The 24,575-nt window shown below is 41.8% G+C and overlaps 1 protein-coding gene across 2 annotated transcripts in view; it reads right to left on the bottom strand.

Moving 5' to 3' along the window:
* Positions 1 to 24,575, bottom strand: part of GLI3 (GLI family zinc finger 3) — a 279,826-nt gene that overhangs the window by 118,001 nt on the left and 137,250 nt on the right. For both annotated transcript variants that reach the window (XM_081285013.1, XM_081285012.1), the window contains exon 4: positions 2,993 to 3,098. In XM_081285013.1, the coding sequence (XP_081141139.1) occupies positions 2,993 to 3,098 (106 nt within the window). The remainder of the gene's footprint in view (positions 1 to 2,992; positions 3,099 to 24,575) is intronic.

The following is a 24,575-nucleotide window of genomic DNA, read 5'->3' as shown; positions in this document are numbered from 1 at the left end:
CAGCAAAGACTTGCTTTGCAGATTTTGGTTATTCGGGAACATTACCCTCCACTTTCAAGATGATCACAGACACTTCCCCATCACATGTCAGCAGGTGTGAAGCAGCCCAAGCACTCATCACTGAGCTAGGGCAAGAGAGGAACTCCTGGTTCCCCACAGCCCTGGCCGTCTCACCTGCTAACCCCCAGCATTTGTTCAGAGCTCCATGTTTTTCAGTGTGCTTGCATGAACGTTATTTCTTTTGAATTCTTCCTGCAATTTGAAGAACTGGTTAAAGTTTAAACATGTTTCATTTCCATGCAATGAAACCATCACATCAAGAACAAGTAACCAGAGGTCACAGCACAATTGAGTGGCAAAATGAAAAGGGGAAATCAAGCCCTCTGATTGTCCCTCCATCCTCTCACACACTAGACCAACGTGACTGCTCACTAACACCTTCGGCAAAGGGCTTGTCCAAGTGCTGAACACTGCCCAGAAAACTAGCAAGGGGCAGTGATCACTAATAATAAATTACCAAGCAAAAGGAAAATCACTGCAATAAAGGTATCACTACAACAGAGCCTCTGGGTCTACAGGGGAAGGTGGCAATTGACTCAGATTCTGAGGATGAATATGAGCCAGAATTCATCCTACAGAGAGGGAGGATCATTGAGGGCAATGCAGAGAGAATGTCATGCGATGAGGGCATGCAGTTGTGACTTGCACCAACTTCCCGGAGCTCACTCCATTAGCTCAGCATCCACCTAGAGACTTGCTAGGATGAGTGAAAGTGGAGCTGTCCCAGGAGGCCACAGACCCACAGACTCCTCATGATCCCTACACACCAGCAATGACATTCCATCTCAGAATCCTCCAGGACTTCTCTGTGAGGCTCAGGAAGACCTACCAGACGTACATTGTGAAACTTAGATAATTACACAGGTAGGCTGCTGGAGAAACATTTCATTTTTTTTTTTTTAAGAGAGAATGAGAGAGGGAGAGAGAGAGAGAGGATAGAGAGAATTTTTTAATATTTATATTTCAGTTTTCGGCGGACACAACATCTTTGTTTGTATGTGGTGCTGAGGATCGAACCCAGGCCGCACGCATGCCAGGCGAGCGCGCTACCGCTTGAGCCACATCCCCAGCCCGAAACATTTCATTAATTGCTGTAAAAATAAATATCTTAAATCTTGGTTGAGAAAGTAGGAAGCATTAAAATGCACAGAAATCCCAGCTCAAAGTAACACCTAAAATGTAACTGCCCTGCCCTACCCCAGCATTCTCTAATCCTGAACTGTCTGATCCTTATCCTGTGGCACTGTTATCACTAGGAGTCAGGGCAGATAGGACAAGTAGAGTCTACAGCACACCGTAGGGACCATAGGAGGGCTTATTGTCGTATCCTGTCAAAGAACCAAGAATTGGGACTTTTACTGATAAATTCATATTTGAATTTAATTACAAGACAAACTATGATGAACCTAGAGGAAATAGGTAAGACTATTACTTAAACTCATTTTAAAAAATTTCTTTAGAACATGATTTTGGAAAGAGCAAAGAACTCCAAAATTCCATAAGAAATATGATTTAAATTACTTCATCATAGAACCTCAAGTCTGGGAGGAATTAGCTATCCTTGTTTCCAGGGCCTACATGCCACAGGGTAGAGCCTCATCTGAGATCCATGTGGTCCCATCTGTACCATAAAAGCTCTGTATAATGGGGTGAATTACATGTCATGTTTCAGTCTGAATTTGGAATTTCCTTCCCTTTGTATAGGGGTCTTAAATTGGCCTCTTGGTTTTATGTGAGTGTTATTTTTAGCAGGCTTCAGAACGCTGTAAATACTTACTTGTGTTGCAGAGAAAAGTTGAAGAATAAGTCACAAGTTTCTTGCATTCTCTCTCTATAAATACCCACTTTTCCTTTAATGCTTAAAGAAGTCTGCAACACAGATTTATTACTTACCTCCAGGCAAATCTACACTGAAATTACAATTCAGTAATGGGAGATGGATCCAAAAAACTGTTGGTAAAATATTATATGTGTACTTGGGCATGTAGTTAGGACTGTTAATATCAATTAATTCTGTTCACAGAGGAGGACTTGTTTTAAAACAACTTCATTTTTCTTCAGCGTAATATGTAATTACACAGCTGTAACTAATAGCCAGGGAGATGCAATCTACCATCTAAATAACCAGCATTATTCTTCAAAGTATTATTTGTGCTTTTTTAACTTTACTGTCTCAGAATGAAGGGTGATTATTACATATGACTAAATGTGTATATCAAGCCATTAGCAGAGGACGGCCCCTCCCAGAGAATGGCTCCAATTATTACAGTGTAGGACAGTTTTCTAGATAGTACTCCAAATAAATACTATTTTAGTTTGCAAATCTACTATTCTTTCAAACCAAGGGAGATGGTATTTAGGTTTCTTTTTCCTTTTATAATACACATTATCACCACCATTCTTTCCTTTATCTTTGTGTAAACCATGTGCTCGATCACATTTACCATTTTGTATTGGGTGACATTGCCATCAATCAAGTGACTATTGGTGTACATACCATGGGGGCTATGAAAATTTACCATAAAAATTTCATTATGATTCATTGCGATCCCCAGGACAGGCATTTCTTCTGATGAAAATTTTAGCATGAAAAACTTCAAACCTAATCTTGACCAAATACATATTCTCAGAGCTAACTCTTACAGAAAGCCTCTAATTTTTAATTTTGTATTTATAGCCCACAGAACACACGTCAGCAAAATATATAGGAAATACTTGCCAGCTACCTAGTGTGACAAGCATTCCTCAAGAAACAGCAGGGATTTGCTTCAGTGAATCCAGAAACAGATAGACCGGCTGCATTTCAGAAGTAAATCTTATACTTCTATCACATCTTTAAAGCTCAGTAGATGTGCCATTAAGAAAACATCCTGAGCTCATTAAAGCTGGTATTTTGTTCCATTTCATTAATGGGTACAGTTTTAATACTTACACATGCAATGGAGGAATAGGAGACGGATCATAATGGTAACGGCCCTCATGATGTCTCGCATCAATTGGCACAGGAGGGTGGAAGGCAGGAAAAAGATGAGGAGGGTCTGAAAAAGAAAGAAAGTCCACCATACATAAGAGGAACACCTGGAAACAGCATTTCAATTCATGAGGTGACACTGCCGTGCTATCTTCACTACTGAGGCTGAATCTACTTTTAGAATTTCTGAAAGAACTCTTGAAATTTAATGACTGGGCTCATTGAGGTGAGAATGTCTGGGTGAATATTACATACCCACTCAGAAAAAGTACAGTCCCACTAAATCCCAGGCAGGAAAGTAAGAAGAAGAAAGGCATAGCTTCTACTCTAGAAGAAAAGTTGCCCAGAAGCAAAGACTGAAAGGAGCCACAAAGCCAATGCAGAAAAATTATACTGTCCAGTAAATTTTAGACAAAGGCATCATAATATAAATACTAGTCTCCTGTCTCCCATGCCCTTGCTGTTTTTTTAAATTTATTTATTTTTTAACAATCCGAAGTTTTTGCTATACTCTATGTGTGCACATACACACACTTTTTTTAAAATTTAAATGTATGTTCCCCTCCTTCAGGGCCTGGGTTAAACATCCATAGTCCCATCACCAAGGCATCAAATCTATACCCTGGCCAGAGAAAGACTGAGGGCTTAGATGGGAGAGATGAGCAGATTCACATAGACTTAGGGAATTTAGAGCAAGTGCCGGGGGTTCCTAACAGTGTAGCCTGAACACTGGCTTTGGACCCAGAGCCCCCCCCCCCCCCTGCTTTCCTTTCCTCTCATATACTGGTCACTAGTTCCTGGGTCCTGTGTGCCTTCTAATAGCTCCTTTACACCACTTGGCACTTCCTAACTGATATCCATCACCTCTTGCACATCTGAAAATAAATTTTTATTTCAAAAAGTAGTTGATGTACTCTTTAAAAAAATGAAAAGTTTTAGGAGATTTTATAATTAGAAGCAAGACCAATACTTTGTAATGATACTAAGGCTTCTCCCAAGTTTCAAGAAACAAGATAAAGGAGACTGAACCTGGAAGTTTGAATCCACAGCTGTAAGACTGATAATGACAGCAAATGTGCAGAAACTTCTTCAAATATGAGCCCATCACAGCTGGTTATCATGGTAACCCAGGCATCTCCAGCACCTCAGAAGGTGATATGTGTACCAAACAAGCCTCAGAATGGTTCTGAGTTACCTCTAGAAGCCTCAAGATTTTTTCTTGGGCTGAGGAAAACAGGCTATAAGGACAATCCAAATGGGGCCCTATGAACAAGTTGTGGGTGACCATTGGAAGAAGACTAGGCTGTGGGGTGTGGGAGGTTTCCAAAAGCCAGGATGAGGACCTCATCCCCTGAGGTTGGCAACACACACTCCAAGTGTTCATTTTCATAAGAGAAAGTGGATAAGTGGATGACCACTACATGCACCTCTGCTGAATCCAGGTAGTTGTAACTTTCTTCCCTGAACATTCTTCAATTTTCCAAATGTTTTTCAGCCAGCATCTTTTAGAATGTGAGCATAACAAATATTTTAAAAATAATTTTAATACAGATTGCCTCCCTTGTTTTAGCTTTACTCTTGCTACTATCCTTGGATAATATAAGTCTATGTTTATTGAGAAAAAAATAAGAGTGTAAAAACTATGGGTATCACATTGATAGAAGCTGTGTGCCAGGAAGAGGCCCAAAGTTATAATTTTGTCAATGTTCCACTGTATCTAAGACTTAGAAAATAGTCCAAGAGGGATATCATACTGAAAAATGACACTCTTATTCAAATATATTCTGTGCTTGTTATAAGGTTGGGGAAGGAGGGATGCAGTGGTATGGAAAAAAGGAAGGAATCACTTTGGTACTATCAAATCATTGTCACTGTGATATGACATGCACCATATCATATTTTTTGCTGGAAATTCAACAAGTGAGGAAAACACTAACTGTCCAATCATTTATAATGTTAAGACATTTCATAAAGTTTATATGAAAAAAATTAATTACATTTTAAGCTCACCATTAAGGATGTAAAGAAGGTGGGGAGTCAGTTCTTTTGTAATGCAAATATTAATAGTTGATTTATTAAGTTGAAAGTTCATCCAGCAACGTTGGCAAATTCCCTGTTGCACCTAACTCCAGCAATCAATGTCACCCAAAGAGAGCTAAACCATTCTATTTTTTGGGGTGGAGAGCGGGTACCAGTTACCAGGGATTGAACTCAGGCACTGGATCACTGAGCCACATCTCCAGCCCTATTTTGTATTTTAGAATCTCACTAAGTTGCTTAGCAGCTCGCTTTTGCTGAGGCTGGCTTTGAACTTTCTTTTTTTTTTTTTTTTTTTTTTTTTTTGCTCTTGTCCTAATACATTTATTTTTTATTTTTTTATTTTTTATTGGTTGTTCACAACATTACAAAGCTCTTGACATATTATATTTCATACATTAGATTGACATGGGTTATGAACTCCCAATTTTACCCCAAATGCAGATTGCAGAATCACGTCAGTTACACATCCACAATTTTACATAATGCCATATTAGTGACTGTTGTATTCTGCTACCTTTCCTATCCCCTACTATCCCCCCTCCCCTCCCCTCCCATCTTCTCTCTCTACCCCATCTACTGTAATTCATTTCTCTCTTTGTTTATTTTCCCATTCCCCTCACAACCTCTTATATGTAATTTTGTTTAGCAATGAGTGTCTCCCTTCATTTCCATGCAATTTCCCTTTTCTCTCCCTTTCCCTCCCATCTCAAGTCTCTGTTTAATGTTACTCTTTTCTTCCTACTCTTCCTCCCTGCTCTGTTCATACTTGCTCTCATTATATCAAAGAAGACATTTGGTATCTGTTTTTTAGGGTTTGGCTAGCTTCACTAAGCATAATCTGCTCTAATGCCATCCATTTCCCTGAAAATTCTATGATTTTGTCATTTTTTATTGCTGCATAGTACTCCATTGTGTATAGATGCCACATTTTTTTTATCCATTCGTCTATTGAAGGGCATCTGGGTTGGTTCCACAGTCTAGCTATTGTGAATTGTGCTGCTATGAACATCGATGTGGCAGTGTCCCTGTAGCATGCTCTTTTAAGGTCTTCAGGGAATAGTCCGAGAAGGGCAATAGCAGGGTCAAATGGTGGTTCCATTCCCAGCTTTCCCAGGAATCTCCAAACTGCTTTCCAAATTGGCCGCACCAATTTGCAGTCCCACCAGCAATGTACAAGTGTACCCTTTTCTCCACATCCTCGCCAGCACTTGTTGTTGTTTGAATTCATAGTGGCTGCCAATCTTACTGGAGTGAGATGGTATCTTAGGGTGGTTTTGATTTGCATTTCTCTGACTGCTAGAGATGGAGAGCATTTTTTCATGTACTTGTTGATTGATTGTATATCCTCCTCTGAGAAGTGTCTGTTCAGGTCCTTGGCCCATTTGTTGATTGGGTTATTTGTTATCTTATTGTCTAGTTTTTTGAGTTCTTTGTATACTCTGGATATTAGGGCTCTATCTGAAGTGTGAGGAGTAAAAATTCGTTCCCAGGATGTAGGCTCCCTATTTACCTCTCTTATTGTTTCTTTTGCTGAAAAAAAACTTTTAAGTTTAATTAAGTCCCATTTGTTGATTCTAGTTGTTAACTCTTGTGCTATGGGTGTCCTATTAAGGAATTTGGAGCCCGACCCCACAATCTGTAGATCTGAGCCAACTTTATCTTCTATCAGACGCAGAGTTTCTGATTTGATATCAAGCTCCTTGATCCATTTTGAGTTAACTTTTGTGCATGGCGAGAGAAAGGGATTCAGTTTCATTTTGTTGCATATGGATTTCCAGTTTTCTCAACACCATTTGTTGAAGATGCTATCCTTCCTCCATTGCATGCTTATAGCCCCTTTATCAAATATAAGATAGTTGTAACTTTGTGGGTTAGTCTCTGTGTCCTCTATTGGCTTTGAACTTTCGATCCTCCTGCCTCAGCCTCTGCAGCTGCTGGGATTACAGGCATGTGCCACCATACCTGGCTAAATCATTGTATTTTATTTAACCATTTTTCTTGAAAATTATTCATCCTCCTTAAAATAACAAAACTGAGTGACATAATCTTTGATACTAGTTTGCAAGTCTAATAAATACTCAGTGAATGTTTCCTGATTTTAAATTTTGAAACAAACCCTTGCTAATAGGATTCAAATCTGGGGTAAGGTAGATGGCCATCAAATATGGGGATGGCTCTACTTTCTCTTCCACACCTAAAAGCTGTCCCTGCTGATGCAAACAGACTTCTCACTTAATACATATCACCCTGCTCTTGGAAACAGAGAAGTAAACTTATTAGAACCCTAGGTAAATTAAGCACTCATAAAATATGATCCACCTCCTAAGGGCTTCTTCAGTGCACCACCATTTATAAGGCTGTTTTGAGGAACATTGTGACAACTATATCATAGGTAGAAAGATATGGAAATTTTACTTCTCTACGTTTTGGTTCTTGATACATTTTTCATAATTAAATTCTCTCCATCAGATAAGTGGATAGTAACTGTTTCTGGATTTTTTTAATTGTTAACATAACTATGAATTATGAAAAAGCACAAGCAGGCATTTCATACACATAGGGCTAATGTGTGAATCTATTCCACATTTAATATATGCCTCCCATATCTAGGAAATAACAGTCATTATCTTGTATGTGAACATTTATAACAAAGTTACAGTGATTATGTGCATAGGGATGAAGACTAACCAGTTAATCCTATAAAATGAAGAGTACCCAAGCAGCATAAAAATCTCTTCCCCCAGGAAAACCTATGCTAACAGTGACATTGAAGAGACTTTGCCATCTTTTCATTTCCACAAAATTATTCTTTCAGGATTTAGGTTCATTTTCTCTCTCTCTCTCTCTCTCTCTCTCTCTCTCTCTCTCTCTCTCTCTCTTTCAGAATTAAAGAGAAAGTGACCAAGCACTGCAAAAAAAAAAAAAAAAAAAAATTGAGAGGAAAATATAAAACACAATGACTGGGGCATTCAGTAGCCATTTCTCAACTATTGAACCCAATAGCATTTTGTGAGTTTCAAAGTTAATTCTGATTGAAAGTATCTGGTGCATCCTGTAATGCTGTTTACACAGTGTTTATGTTCCAAGGAAATGTATTATGAATTATGCATTCTGGAATTAGGTTTAAATAAAGAACAGAAAATTAATGGATATGATCAGATTTGACCAAAAGACATCTGGCTTTAGTTTAAGTGTTTCACAGTTTCTGTTTCCCTCTTGATTAAGTTTAAAACAAGTATTTCCTGTCCAGCTGAAGTCTCTGAACCACTGTAGCTTGTGTGGGTCATTAGTGGAAATCGCACCTCCGACTCCACTTTTTGGAAAAACTCAATGAAACACCCCTCTTCCAATTCAAGACATGCTTGACCATAGCCCCAAACAATTAATAAAGAACAGAAAGCAGTGTGAGCATTTGCCACGCACAGCATCTCGTAACATTAACCCTCACTTGTTTCGCAAAAGATGCTCTTGAATCCTCAAACACTGGGTTCCCGTCTCAAGTCTCCGTTTGTCGTTTCTACGTGGATCAGCAGCATGTTCGATCACAAACCCAAAAAGCTGTCCAAGAAAACCCACATGACAAGACCAGCCTCCTGTCGCCAGCAGCCACCATAATTATCTGCCTCTCGGTTTATTATTTACACATGAGCAGCGCAGCTGTGGCGCATCATAACTCAAGTGTATGTGTAATAAGTTACCGCACCGCAGCCATCTCCTGCCCTGGCCCTTGACAAAACACCACATGATGACTTCTCCAAAGTCAGGCGAAAACTGCTGAAGCAGAAGGAAGTGCCACTAAACCTGGCTACCTCCTATTTATCATACAATTTCCTGACTGATGGTTCCACAAACCAGCTGCTAAGTGCTGTGTACTCTACTGTCAGCAAACTAACGCGCTAAATGGAAGACAGGGAGAATAATGTGCAGAACTGGTGGAATCAATTTTACTGAGGGAATTAAAATTCTACCAGGTGGGGGTGGGTCTGTGGAACAGTGGTAAGCAGTCAACTGTACATGCTTATGGTTGCAAAGATGATTTATTACAGACTTGCAAGAGGCTTGCCTATTGTACCAGAGTCCTCTTATACTGAACAGAGATTTGAAGAGTGTGTACTACCCAAGCCTTGAGTGCAATAGTCTTTAAACCCTATATATATGTAATTGACTTGACACATGTTTAAATTGAAATGCATAGTAAAAATATTTGTGCTGGGTAGAGTTGTCAGTATTCAATTTCACACTGGCTGTCATCATACTAAGCATTAAGGGTCTCATTAAGAATGAGAGGCATTGATTTTTAGGTCTCTTCACAACAGCCTGGGTTGATCATAAAACCTGTAGCAAGAGAATAACCAAGAAAGACACTTGGAGATTTATCTTCAGTTGCATCCTTCTCCCAAGAAATAGTTTTAGTATCCTCAGGCTATAAGATCTCTTGGATGCCATCCTGGGAAACTGTCTTTTAAGGTTTGAAATTTACATACAAAAATTGTAGATTAAAAAAGAGAGATCAAAGTCTCCTCAGTGAGTGCCCTGAAGGAGTAATTCACCAAATGATACTTGAGCAGCCTGACAGTGCCCAGGAAACAGCACAAGAGAGATCCACTGGAGTGAAGTACCCAGTGGAGAAGTTCTCCTGGCTCATTTAAATATTGAAAGGGTCTGTATCTGGCCACAGGATTTATTCTACACAGGAGCTAGAGATTGTTTTCCTGGTGCTAGGGTTAGCCCCACCCATAAGAATGACTAGTACCCTCAGACTCATCACCTGCCATCAGCACAAGTATCCCATTAAAAACACACATGGGTTCCCGAATATAACATCCACTAAGTTAAAATCAAAATAACCATTCATCTTCTAAAAAATTAGGTCTTCAGGGGGATGAGGGGTAGACCGCTGCCAAGAAACCCAGTCCAATGAGATAGCAGAGACATAGCCCAGGCCTTATCACTGCCTCTTCCCAACCTGATGCAGGCATCTCCAGTCATCAGTGCCTGCAGGAACTTTCCCAGGACTCAGTAATCTAAGAGAGACATTGTCACTAGGGGCTGACTCCAGGACCCAGCTGGACTCATGAGTCAGATGTCCTACTATTCCTGTCTCTAGACAACAGAGCAGCAGAAAGAAGCTGATGTAGTTGCTCTGATACCCTGAGATATTTGACTAGAAGGATCTGGAGCAACAAGTCTTGAGCAAGGTGGCCCTTTATGGCTTGCTATGAGTTTGGACTCTGAGACATCCTACCTCACAGGATAGCTGTGAACCTGGCTGGCATCCCCACAGCATTATCCCATGAAGCATGAGGCATATTTCTTCTGGTTTCTTATGCATATCATGTGGAAATGAAAACTTCTATAGTCATTAGAAGGGACTATCTTAATTATATGACCCTCCAGAAGAAAACTTACAGTGGTTCTAGTATATTCTAAAAATCTTATAGATGTTCTACATTAAAAAAACAAACAAAAAAACACTACTATTTTCTCACTTTATACCATGACAGTAGCCTTAATTTGGAGAGTGAATGCTACAGGAGGATATAAAATCTATTGCACATGGTCCAATTTTTGTAAATAAAGTTTATTGAAATACCATTGTGTTCATTTGTTTACCTATTCCTAGAGCTGTGTTTGCACAATGGCAGAGTTATGCTTAAAATATTCAATACCTGGCCCTTTATAGAGAAAGTTTGATAAATCCTCTGCTACAATACCACTATGAAGTAATTTTCAGAAACTTACATTTCAGGAAAATAAAATCATTCATTAATTTTTTTCTGTATGGATACCTGTCTTTGATAACATGACATTTGTGTTACTTTAAATGCCACACTTTCTTATTTTCCAACAATATATGACTTTAAAAAAATAACTTTAGGGTAAAAAGCATCCCATACTAATAATTATTAAAGAGAGACACATCTGATTTTAGCAAAACTTATAAAGAGTACATAAAGTCTAAGATTAAAAAAAAAAGATAATGGAGGGCTGAGGTTGTGGCTGCCTAGCATGTATGAGGCATTGGGTTCGATTCTCAGCACCACATAAAAATAAGTAAAGATCCATTGACAACTAAATATTAAATATATATATATAATAATGGATGAAATTGACCAGAAAACTAGTAAATCATGGGAATGATTGCTTAACATTTGTAAATTTGCTTTACCAATTAAGTAAAACATATAAAATTTATATTAAAAGATAATTAATGACAAAAAAACCCACCATATTTTACTTCTGGCAATGCCCCAACAGTCCTGACTCCATATATATATATATATATATATACACACACACACACACACACACACACACACATACATACATACATACATTCAAGGGCATTCCCCACTATTCAAGATGAAAGCTTTCTATCACTTATTCTGTGCAAGTATGTATGCATATCAAATTAATTTAATTAATATTTTAGACTTAACTGCTACCTCCCACTACACTCTGGTCATACTAAGACTGATACTTTTTATAATAGTTGAATCTACGCTATGCTTCTTAACAAATAATTACAAGTTTTTCACAAGTAATAAACAGTTCTCTGCAAGTGAATTGAAAAAGGAAATTTCTCTCTTTACCACCTCAAATGTGTTCTGGGTAGTGAGCAAATAATTTCCCTTTCTGGAAACATCTAAATCTGCATGTTTCCAGCCCAAAAAGCACATCTATTGGATGCCCAATGGCAGAAGCAAAACCACATCTCCTTGTGGGTCAACCAATCAAATTCTTCCATCCAGAGTCTCTGGGATGTGTTCTGCCTACGATCCCATATATATGCATTCGTGATATTTTTGTTGCTTCCAGCTTTCCTGCCAGGATGAGAGAGGAAAAAAATAACCAGAGGGAAAGGCAGCAAAGAGAAATAAAAGAAGGTTCGTAGCCATTATACCTAAACTGCAGAGATCACTGAGGGAAATCACATGAAAACATATGAAGAACTACTACATTGAAAACTGACAAATCCACTCACTTTGAACTATACTAATGGTGTACTTTTGGTGACAACAAATAAGTTTGGAAATTAGAAGATGGAAATTGGTTACAAGTTACAAATTATTTTATCAATAACAATACATTTTGTACAGCAGAACTGAAAATTCAGATTCATAGTTCTAAATATATATGTTGGGATCCTTACTGTGTATGAAACAAAAGTAGAAGATAAAATGTTTCCCTGGAATGTGTATGCTATCTCAGATTCAACAACTAAAGCCTAAGAGTCAATGGACTCAGAGTTGCCTGGTTAATTTAGTTAGTTAACTATCAATCAGCAAAAATGAGGTATAGAAGCTACATTCTATCCAAAATAAATCAACATTAAAAAGATCTTTTAGGAATTTTTTCAAAGCTGCAAAATTAGCAGTAAGTAAGGAAATGTGAAAGAAACATAGTGCTTAATATTGCATAAAACTTACATACATTTTCTTATTTAATCTTCTTGACAACACTATAATCAGCACCTCCAAAAGCTTTATTATTATTCCAAGTCTTATTTGTCCTTATTTTCTATTATCAGGATAATCCTGAGAACTAAAGATAAGTTAAATGTTCAGATGAGTTAAATGACCTATTCCATGTCCTGTAAAACTATGGTTTTAAGATGTTGTTGATGTTCTTTCTATCCTAATACCAGAGGACACTGGAACCAGCACTCCAAACATGACAGCAATCCTGACACCATCATAGTGCCCCAGTACCATTCTCAACCCTGAAGCAAGAACCTGGAGCAGCTGTCAAGCAACACAAACCCAGGGTGGGATAAGACTCAGAGCATCTGCAGGTTTACTTTTGTCTCCCCAATTCCACAAGAAAATGATGCCACCAGTCAGTGAGACGTCTCATCAAAGACCATCTCCAGAAAACCAGCTGTGAAAAAAATGATACCCATATTCCTTTTGCTCAAAGTGATACAAGAAATCCTTGGAGAGTAGATTTTTGACTCTCCCCCTTAATCTACACCATCTACCCAGTTTATAGTTCTGGTCAATCAATAACTATAGGTCTTTCAAGGTTTGCCACATTAATAGTGAAGACTAATAATAAAATCAACCACAAGCATAAGTACCATTCACACAATACTCTGAAATGTGTTAAGCACTATACAAAACCTTTCAGATTCATAATTTCATTTATTTCCTCTTAAGAGTATGACTGTGAGAAGCAGGTATTATGACTATGAATAAGGAAACTGGGTAAGGACCTTGCCCGGTGTCATAAGGGAAGAGAGTGGCAGAGCTAGGGATCTTCTTGATTCCAATGTCAGCGCTCTTAGACATTCTACTTCTTCTTCTTCTTTTCTCCCTCCCCCATTTTTTGGGGATCAAACCCAGGGCATCACACATGGTAGGCAAGCACTCTAACACTGAGCCACATCTCTAACTCCAATGCTGTCAGAGTTTGGGATTTTTATCTTTTTTTTTTTATATGAACTATTTAGGATTTCCCTCTTATGTATAGTTTTAGCACCCATGGTGAGCTATTGTCTGAAAATATAGTATAGTGCAATAAAGATATTTTAAGAAAGAGCTCACATTAATAGAACTTTTATTACAGTATATTGTTTTAATTATTCCATTTTATTATTAGTTATTAATGCTAATCTCTTACATTACCCTAATTATAAATTATATATATATATTTATAATACATATAATAAATTATACTTTATCACAGGTATGTATGTCAAGAAAAAACAGGAACAATTCATCTGTGGGTAAGGGCGACTACTGTACTCCCCAGACTTACATACCCAAACCCAGACTTGTGCATCCCCACACCCATGTTCTGCTCTTCTCTCCAAATCTGTGGTTCTCAGGAAAGCTTGTCTGGTCCAGCCCAACCTCTATAAGAGGACCTTCTGAGTCCAACAACTTAGAGCCATCTTTGGCACTTACAGCTCATGCTCTTTGGGCAGCCATCCATGTCCCTGGCTTACCTTCTCCCCTCCGTTGAGAAAGAGTTCTTTCTTATTCCAGCTCTTCCATCTCTTTAAGGTCCAATGCTAGTGCCACCTCCTCAATCAAGCTAACTGAATGGCCCATGGGAGTGCACACTTCTTCCTCCCCTCTTCACAATTTGGATGAGCTGGGACCATAAGAGCTACCTGTAGAACCCACTGCCTGTCCTTGCCATCCCTCCCTCTCACTAGACTCTAGGCCCTTGTTTTTGTACTGGAACATTCTCCCTCACATAAATTATACTTATTGGCTGAACAACTAATGGGAATCCCGGCTGAGGGGATGAGCACAACGTATTGCATTTACCAGGTCCCGCTATCCTTGCTGGGCAATGTGCTGATGAGTCCCACCTGACACACACAGTGAGGTCAGAATGTGTACATTCTTCCCTGACTATCCGGGCTGTGAGAGCAGAAGATGCTCCCTTATTCCTGTATCCCCATAAATACTTAATAAATGTTTGCTATAGAAAAAAATGAAGATAGGGAGGGAAGACAAGAAACCAGGGCCATAAAATGGTAGCAGTAGCCCAGGCAGCTGTTCCTCCTGGGCTCTGCAGGGCACTTCCATCCACCTAACAGGCCTCCAGCAACTGGTAACTTGGAACCCAGAGGGACAGGCCCACCTTCTCTTGGGAATCCTATGCAGGTTTCCATGCATTCCCTATGTTCAGGGCATGCACAGGGTCAATGCTGAGCAGATTCCTATACATCCTGAGCCAAATCCTAGAGTTCTGAAGTTCACCTTCTAGTCTGCCAGACTTTCTGCTGCCTGCTGAACAGTGTATAACGTTATGTGGGCACCTCACCACCTCACCCCATCCCACTCCTACAACAGGACAGACAATGGTGGGCCCTCAGCAATAACAGCCCACATTGAGACCTCTCCAAGACTCCAAAAGTCTTTTCCCACCAAGGAAATGTTGATGCTCCAGTGAATTCAGGCTACTTGAGCAGGCTGCTAATGCCCATATGGAAAAAGCTCTTTGACACAAAAGGTTGGAGGTCAAAAGTTTAAAAGCTCATGACAGAAATGACAGGGGCCCCTTTGCCCCCGCCTCCCCCTTTTTTGTCAATAACATCAAAGGACCTAGCCTGTTCTTAATGCTATTATTGTTACGCCTTTGGAATCCATTGAAATTCCAGCATGTTTATTGCACACTGGGAGCATTAAAAGGCTTCACTTCTTGTCCCTTAAACTCTGAACTTTCACTGTCTATGAAGCATCATTGTTTGCAGGAACACACAAAGCTTTTAAGCAAAGAGTTTATTTTAAGTGCTTCTTCCACCATGATTGTAAAATAATAAAGCATGCTTCCCTTGCAAGGATAAGCAAAGAAACTAGAGAGAAGAGCGAGAATCCCCTCTGCTTAGATGGGGAAAAAAAATCCCCTTCATATCCGTGGCTCCTAAGAATGCAAGTAGGAAAACATTCCCTATGTTTCTCATATTTCTCCTTCCCCTGGAATTCTGTATTAGCCACTAAGAATTAGTCACACATTTTACAAAGACTTATATTAAATGTGGTCTTATATTAAATGGCATGACCTGAAGTAACCTAAAATGTCTTTCTGCTTAAGAGCACCTTCCTAAACCCTCATCAGGCCTGCAGAAGCCCTAGACATGTTAGTGAATGTGCAGATACAAAGCACACAGCTGCCTGCATGTTGATTCAGAATGACTCCAAGCTCCACTCCCTGAAGTTCATGTTGTGACTTACTTTCTCCTTAGCTACCCTTCATCACTATCACCAGCTTCGTATCCTGATTCTCAGCTTAATTCTATTCAAAATGCTGAAACAAATTTCAGATTATCTCTGATCTGCTGTCCTTGGATGTCTAAGAGGCACCTCACCCTGGGTCTCCCAAGTCCACCACACCCACCAAGCACAGAGGCCACTCATTTCCCATTCTTTCCCTTGCTGTTTCCTAAAGTCCAGGCAAACTAAACAGCTCATTCAATCCAAGAGGAATTCAAATGTCCAATATTCTGCTTTAGGATTGTGGGAGGGATGTAGATTTGGAAATGTCAACAAATCCTTTCATCTATTCAGCTGGGTGTTATTGAAGACTCTCCTTCCTGGAGAAGGCAATAGTTCTAAAACTGCTGTTAGTGAGCAGAGGTTGTTTTGGCTATCTACCTCTTGAAGCCTTAAGCTCTCCTGCCACTTCCCCTACATGTGCCTCAACTGGTGACCTCTCTGCCACCTCTCCCAGAGACCCTTGATCAGGACCCAGAAGCTGTCTGCATCATCTACACAGGCCCAGGCTCCTGATGTCTATATGATCTCCATCTGGAGATCTCCATCTGGTCACCCAAAGTTTCCAGACTAACCACCTGAGGCTCAGTCTTTATAAACTTTGACAGGTGTCTAAACTCAATGGGGTCCATTTGTTCCCATGGGCATCTGAGGACAGAGAACCTGGTCTATTTCTGGAGTCTGTATCTCCACCTGGTTCATCTGAGAACACATTCATCATAGGAACTGAAGCCTCAACGCATAGACATGCTTGTCCCCTGGAAAGAGTGGTCACACCCTCACAAAGATGACCACATCCTATACTTCCTCAATGAGCTGCCACTTGTCAGAGTGGTATCTACGAACATTTCTAGAAAACAAAACTGCTTCCCATACTTCTCTGCTGTTTGCAAGTGTTACTAAAAATTAAAGGTGTGATGAGGTTATTAGTGTATTTAAAAACATAGATTTAATAACTGATAGGAGGCAATAGACCTAATTGATGGGGATCTGTTGGTCACCTTGGCACCAGTGTATATTTATACAAAACATTCCTCTCAGAATGGATCTTCAGAAACACCATCCTTTCTATTTAGTTTCCCTTTCTCCAAAACTAGGATGAAGTCAACATTTAGTACACAGAGGGATGCATCCCATCCTGTGACCCTTAGCTGGGTGCACCCTTCTCACTACAACCCATCTGCTCTACATTGCATCTGCAGCAGCTGGAAACATTCCCCATTTTAAACTATATTTTATAGCTTTCCATATAAACAAATTACAATAACAACCAGGATCATAATACAGATCTTTTTCATCATAAAATAAAGCCAGTGAGAGACAGTCCTATTTACTCAAGTTGTTCAAGGCACTACGAGTGATGCATGTGAAAGTGGTCCATAAATCCTGAAGCAGGCACACTTAAGGACTTATTTCTCAGTCCTTTTCCTTCAATACCAACATCCAGTTAACTTGTCAGTAACAGCTTTATATGGGCATCTTCAGCTTTGCAGGTAATCTGATGGCTCAAGGCATTCAGCTCCTTGGTCCTCAAGCCCTCACTGATCATGAGGCACAAGAAGCGTTCTGCATATTTTCATCCCTAAGTAAGTTCTGGGGCCAGGACCTACTCTGGCTCCTGAACTTCAGAGCAACCACACACTGTCTTCAGTTGAACCACGTGGAAAGAGGGGAAAAATGCTACAGACACATATTTATTTAAAAAAAAAATGATTGTCACTTGTTTAGCATTTGTTTATACTAAGGACTATGCTAAACACTTTTCATATACTTTCTTGTTCATACCACATGAAAGATCAAGGAAGTAGGCATTAGTATCGTTATTTTCCAAATGAGAAAATGGGCCAGAGAAAATAAAAATGAAAGTCGTTCAGGTGGGAAATGTCTAAGCTTGGTTTGGAGTCCAGATCTGCCTAACTGCAGATCCCTGGCTTCATGGGTAGGACCTGTGTGCAGCCCTGGCCGACACTCAGAAGGTCCCAAATTTGGTTTAATATTCTGCTGTCAGTCGCTATCTTGAAATTCTTCCTTCATAATTTTTGAACAAGAGCCCCACAGTTTGCATTTTGCCTTGAGTCTCACAATCCGTGTAGCAGTCCTGAGTCCGACTATACTTCCTATTTCCAACCTTTTCTGCATCACCCTTGTGTACAACAAACGCTAAAAGCTGCTAAAAGGCATCCTTGTGAACGACCCCATTAGCATTGACACTCCACCCTCACCCAGAGGCCCTGGCCAGCAATACAGCCCTACCTCCATGGGGTCCCCACTTTAGCCTTGCATGCCCCATACTTCAGACTGCTCTCACAAGCACTAAGGACCAGCCAGGCTAACAGGACACAAGCATACACTTCAGGGTGATCCATTTGCTGCAAACAAGGCCTTGGCCATTGCTGACAAAGTCATCCCGCCATTTGCCTGCCATCCTGAGGGCTAATTGGCCTTGTTTTAATCAAGACTGAATGAAACAGAAGTCCCGCAACACATAAATAAATCACAATTACTAACTGCAAGAATTGAGCAGCTCTCTCTTCCCCTCGTGGCTGCTACAGAGGAATTCCCAGGCCAGCCAGGGCTAGCACAAAAGCCCCAGACTGGGCTGCAGCAATATCCGCTCCCTCTGCTCAGTTTATTATTTAAACAGTTCCTTAATGACTCTTCCCGGAGGTGAGGGAGGCCAAACTATTTTCCTTCCCTTCACAAAGCAGATATGCATGGCTTATTTGAATGTCTCCAACGTTTACTTTAGTCACTGGTTAAATACCTTCCACCGCAGAGTCAAACAAACAGTTCACTTCATTAGAAAGGCAAACAATTTAGCAAGAGCATACCACCAGCACTTGAGGGGGAACCAAGCTGGGCGAGAAACCCTCTGCCTGGGAAGGAGGGCTGTGCTGGAGCCCAGACAGCAGCGGACAGCAGTGTGTGGAGCTCACTTCAAAAGCCTTTTCACAAATACTTCACACATTCACTGGTAATTAACAGATAACCCCAGAGAGATTATCTGCCCCTCAGCCAAGGGCCCTAGAGGATTATCCACACTACCCCAGAGGGAGAAGGCAGAATCCAAGAGTACACCTTTTTTTTTTTTTTTCCCTTTCCCTAGAAGTACAAGTGGATAAAGTCATCTGTGAAAAAGGGAAAGTGAAAGCTTCCCTCTTCCTCCATCCCCAGTTAAAATAACAAAGCCACACCTCCTTGAAATGATATTCATTTTAGCAACAGCTGCATGCTGTGCCTGGGAAAAACACCTGGACTGGAGCAATAGGTGGATGCATGTACAGGTAAGAAATTCAAGGCAGGGACCAGGGCAGGAGGACTAAGCCTGTGATGTGTTCTCAGAATTCCACTTGGGAAGAGGGAGACAATGCTTTTCTCAACAAAGATGCAGGGTGCACAGAAAACACTGGGGGACAGTTACAAGCCACTTAGGGTCTGAGCTCCTCTTTGTCACAGAACCCAGGATGGAGCAGGAGCAGGGTTTGCAGCCCACTGAGACCTGAAGGTATCTGTTGCAAAGCAAGCAAGCCTTGGCTTTGTCCTGCAGGGTACTCCGCACATTGCTCTGTCCTTGGAACCCTTCTGAAGACAGAGACAGAGCTCCATGCCTGTCACCAGATTTCTTGAGGCCCTTGCAGCTCTAGAGCACCTGGGGATCCACTACGGCCAGTTCCTCAAGTGACCAACAGATACCAGATCATAACAATCCACCCAAGAAGGAAACTATTTGACATTTTTTTTTTAATAACAGAAGAGTTCCTCTCTCTTTTATATTTAAGAACACATTTATATCCCATCATCTCCCTCCACACACATCAAAATGGTAGACAGCAAATCAAATAAAAATGGGGTAGGTAGTGTGGCCATCTCTATTATATTTGAATTTGGGGTTTTACCCATGCTGTGGTTGTGCTGGATGGGGTCAGATTAAGCAATTCCAGTATTCCTGGCTCTTAAGGATTTGGTAAACCTCAAATGCCAACTGCAATAAATCATACAAGTCTCTATTAAAACTATAAATCACTCATGAAATTTAATACTGTCATGAAGAGTAATTAAATGCTAATGTAATAAATCTACAAAAGAAAAACACACACACATACACACAATGGAGAATCTTAACAGTAAGGAAATGGTCCTGTCTGGGAGCTATAAGAGAAATGCTAGTGTCCAGAGAATAAAGTGTATTTTCCTTTCCATAGCTAGGGGGCCTCAGGAGGTCAAAATCACAAAAGGGCCACATTCCCAAATAAACTCAGGACTGAGCACCAAAGATACAACTCAGTCTTCAATGCTGAAAAGACCAAAAATTGAATGTAATCCTGCATTATCTTGCTAAGGAACAGAGAGAAGGGTGGTGAGGTAAATGGTTAGGAGAGAAGGATCCTGGAGAACCCAGGGTCCAACAGGTGTTCTGGGGCTTCAGGGAAGTCTGATGAAGGAATCACAGTAGGGCTCCTCTTGCTGCTGGGCTGGTTAACAAGTGTTCTTAGCTCTTCTGGCATCTGAATCTTAGAATTTTGATAGGACAATTTAGAATCAGCTGCTTCTGTCCTGATACCTTAGGACTTGATAAGTCACCATGAAATACATCAATAAATAAGAATAGATTCACTGTAGGTGTGGGAACCTCTCCAGCAACTCACAATCCCAGGCCCCATGCCAGCTTCAAGAAACTAAGAGGCAAGCCTATGTCCAGGAAACCCCAGAGGGAAAGGGAGCACGCAGACACTGAATCACAAGCCACCAACAGTTCCAGGAGCTCAAAGGAATGTGTTCTGGAACAAGAGCACACAGGGGAGCAGAGGGTAGGAAACAGAGGAGGGAAGAGGGTCTGAGAGATCTGCTTTCCTTTGAAACAAGCATTGTTCAGAAAGATGAGCAGGATGTGGAGAAGATACTACAGACAGAGGGCACACTCAGAGCAGAAGAAATGCTCAGTGACCCATGAGCAGGTCAGAACTTTCACATTCCCGCAAATCACCTGCAGAGCTTGTTAACATGCAAATAGCAGGCTGTTGGGGTGGGCACATTGCCAAATCCCACCCCAGAGTTTCTGTCTCAGTAAACCTGAGGTAAGGCAAGAGAATTAACGTTTCTAGGATGTTCCCAGGTGATGCTGATGCTGCTAGTGTGGGGACCATATATGGAGAACTGCCCCTTTAGCAAGGCTTGGAAGAAAATGAGGTCAGGCCCCATAGGCTGTGTCTATCAGCTGGGAGGTTCACTCAGGTGACCAAGAAGCCCAGATAATGACTTTTGGAAATAGGGCTTGGGTGGTAATGGAGAGAATTATTGGCGTGAGATGATATTCAGTTGGGAAGCAAGAGACATAAGGTTCAAAAGTTCAGGCAGGGAAGTGGGAATGAAGGCAAATGGAGTCAAAGAGGGTCTCTTGATAAGGGAAAAAAAGGATAAAGGATATGGGTGGGAAGAGAAAGAAAGAAGGAGGGGCTGACTCCCGGGGCTGTGGCCCAAGTGAGTGTTAGAGGTGTCCTGGGAGCCAGTGGCTCAGAAGGAGGGGGTAGGCAAGAGAAGGTTCAGTCTGCAAAGTATGGCAACTGGGAGGATGTTGGCATCTATCTAAGCTCCAGGTAGAGGTCTGCAGCAAGGCGGACCCAAGTGTGAAATTCCAGAGCCAAGTCTATTCTGGAGATCAAGGTTGGAGATGGCATCACAGGGCAGGTGGTGATTCATGGGGTGAGTGACATCAGCCAGGGGCAGGGTACAGAATTATAAAAGCACACCTGGACAGAAGCCAGTAGGCATGGGATGAGTAGAGAGGGCAACTCTGTGGAAGCAGAAAATGACAGAGATACTGGAGGAGCAGCAGCCAGCAGTATCCCAGGAGCCAGAGGGAGGAAGTGGTTTTAAGCAAAAGATGAAGAAGCTGGGGCAGGGCCTGGGCAGGGCCTGAGCAGGGCCTGGGCAGGGAGCATGAGATGAGTGTGCACCTGCAGGGAGCTGGGCTGGGAGAGGGCGGGCCAGAGGGGAGACCCACACTCTGGGAAGTCAGGCTGCCGGCAGAGAGGAGAGGACAGGAGAGCTCCAGGTCAGGAGGAGGTGGGCGGTTCTCTGTTTATGGCATGAAGACATCTGAGCAAAGGAAGTGGAAGTAGTAGCTTCAAGTCACAGCCAGGGCTTAAAGACTGAACTGAGAGAAGAGAATATGGCCCATGGGGTCAGGGTCACTGGAACCCAGAAGGGGATGCAGGTTAGTTTAGAAAGATTCACTTCCCAGGAACAAATGAGAGGGAAGAGAGAGTACTGGGAGCAGCTGGCTTGAAAGCATTTTGAAGCATCTAATCTGTTTCCTTTTCTGAATGGCGGCCAGCATGAGAAACACCAAGTCCAGTGGCACAGCTGAGTCAGACTGCTCTTTTAAAATTGAGGCCACAGACTAAAAGGAGGTGAGGAGACTAGAGGTTGCAAGTAGAACTGGGGCAAAGTCCAAGGCACGTATGCTCTGAGACCCCTCCAGATCTGACCCTCCACTGTGTCTGCCTTCAGCGCTGGCCAGGAGAGAAGGAAGAAAGAGATTCCAGAAGCCAGATCAGGGCAAAGAGAGCAGATAGGAAGAGGCTGGAGAATTCCACAATGAAAACCATCAAAGCAAAGTCCAACCAGACTCCAACCAGGAGGAAGGTCCAAGGGCTAGGTGCCATCAAAGATAGACAGTCTTAAAAGACTGTTGTCTAAAAGTTGGGTGTGACCATCGGAGTCCCCTAGGTTCAGGTTAGGCTCAGGTTTGCATCCCAGAGCAGGGAGGTGGAGGCTAGTTTAGGGATCTGGGGACTGGCTGCAGGGGCCAGACCAAGCCGGGGTTTATGAATCTGCAGCAGCTGCAGCTGCTCCGAGGCCAGCCCAAGGGACAGGGTTGTCTAATAAAAGCTCTGGTCAATTTGACCCCTTTCATATCCCTGAATTTGGTCTCTTTATTTACAACCCTGGACTCAGCATGTCGTGAGGGGCCAAGGAAAAGGAGCTGGAAGGGAGACCAAAAGAGACAGGAAGAGTTAATAGGCAACAGCTTTGAAAGGGTAAAGCGATTCAGAAACAGCGAATTCACTGGCACTCCCTGCTGCTTTTATTGCTTTCGCTCAACAGCTGGAGAAAATGTTTGATCAAAATATTTGTATTATTGTGTTTAAGTGAAATGACATATGACAGCTCATTATCCCAAACTCAGAATTCCCACAGCATCTGTCACAGCCACCCTATTAGAGACAGTTGCTCCCCCTGGAAGATGGGGAGGCCCCGGGGTGGGAGATGAGACATCAAGCAGCAGGCATCAGACCCCAGACGGTGTGGGCTTCACAGGCCCTTGCCCAAACTCCAATTAAACAGGAGGGGCGCTGTCGGAGGACAGGCAGGTGACGCCCAGAGCCCACCCCCAAGGGTGGGCTCCTCCTTCCTCTCCCCACGGGGAGCACAAGACCCTACCAGGGCCCACACATCCATAGCAATGGCTGGAACCTCCCCTCTTGGACTTTACTTGGTAAGTTGCATTTATTGATCTAAAATTTTTACAACATATTTCTCGTAAGCCTCCAGGCAGATTTGAAAGAAGAAAAATTAACCTTTTAAAAAGTATCATGCATTTCCTCTATCCTAAAGTGAGTAACGACATAACTCCACGGAAATGTTCCTTATGACCTTAAGTGCTTTTCATGACAATCTGAGTAAAGAGTCTCAATCCTGTGCCTACCGTGTTTCTTCCAGCATACCCCTAATAGACAGATAGATGTCTTAGGTTCTGTACCAGATATGCAAGGGAAAGAAAATCATCTATTGAGCACTTATCGTGCTACGTGCCCAGCACTCTTCTGAGAATTTTGTTTACCTCATTCAAATCCCACAACAATCCCAGGAGGCACATGATGTAATCTCTTTACAGATAATAAGATTCGTGCCCAGAGAGGATGAGCAAGAGGCCCAAAGTTGCCCAGCTGCTTGGTGAAAGAGGAAGAATCTAAACCCCAAACCTCAGGGTCCTAAAGCTTGGATGTTTTCTAGTGCATCCTCATGCTACTATAAAGAAAAATGATCTATGAAAAAGTATATGAAGTGGACCTCAGAAAGTTAGAATGGATGCAGATATGCCTACGTGGATCCTCCTCAAACACTTAACTGAATCCAAATTGCTAAACCAAAGAAGACTTTATTCTCCCCTTCCCCTATCTCTCAGCCTCTGCGTGATGGACTAGACAGAGATGCATACAAGTGGGAAAGGAAGCTCTAGGTTTAGCCCCAAATTAGCCAGTTACCGAATAAGACCTTTGGATGCTTCCCTGTCCAGGTTCCAGAGCCCCAAGTTCCTCCCCGACAGAACTGAAGAGCTGGTCTGCTGCTGCTCCATGGTGCACCCTAACGGGTGGCAAAGGGCTCTGTGGGAGTCCTCAGGGAGAACCTCCTACAAATGAACCCACTTCTCTGAACATCTATTTTCTCAGGTGACCCTGGGACTGGAATACCATAAGGATGAGCTGTGGTCATTCATCCAGAGTCACATGTGGCTCTGAGGGCACCCCTGTCCCCTCCCCTGTGCAGAGGAGAAGGTGACGACGATGTCAAGGAGCACAAGCTACAGAGGCCAGGAAAGCTCTGCTCAGATGTCAGCGTCCCTGTGAATCTTCCTCCAAAACTCATGTTGAAACAGAGTTGCCACTGTCACAGTATAAAGAGGCGGGCCCTTAGGAGGTGACTAGGTAGTTTATGAGGGCTCTACCTTCATCAGTGGGTTAATGCCATTATCTTGGGAGTGGATCAATTAC

Source organism: Spermophilus citellus (genome assembly GCF_964194105.1).
Source record: "Spermophilus citellus genome assembly, chromosome: 3".
NCBI lineage: Eukaryota > Metazoa > Chordata > Mammalia > Rodentia > Sciuridae > Spermophilus > Spermophilus citellus.
The sequence above is the reverse complement of the archived record's forward strand: the minus strand, read 5'-3'. Positions and strand labels throughout refer to the sequence as shown.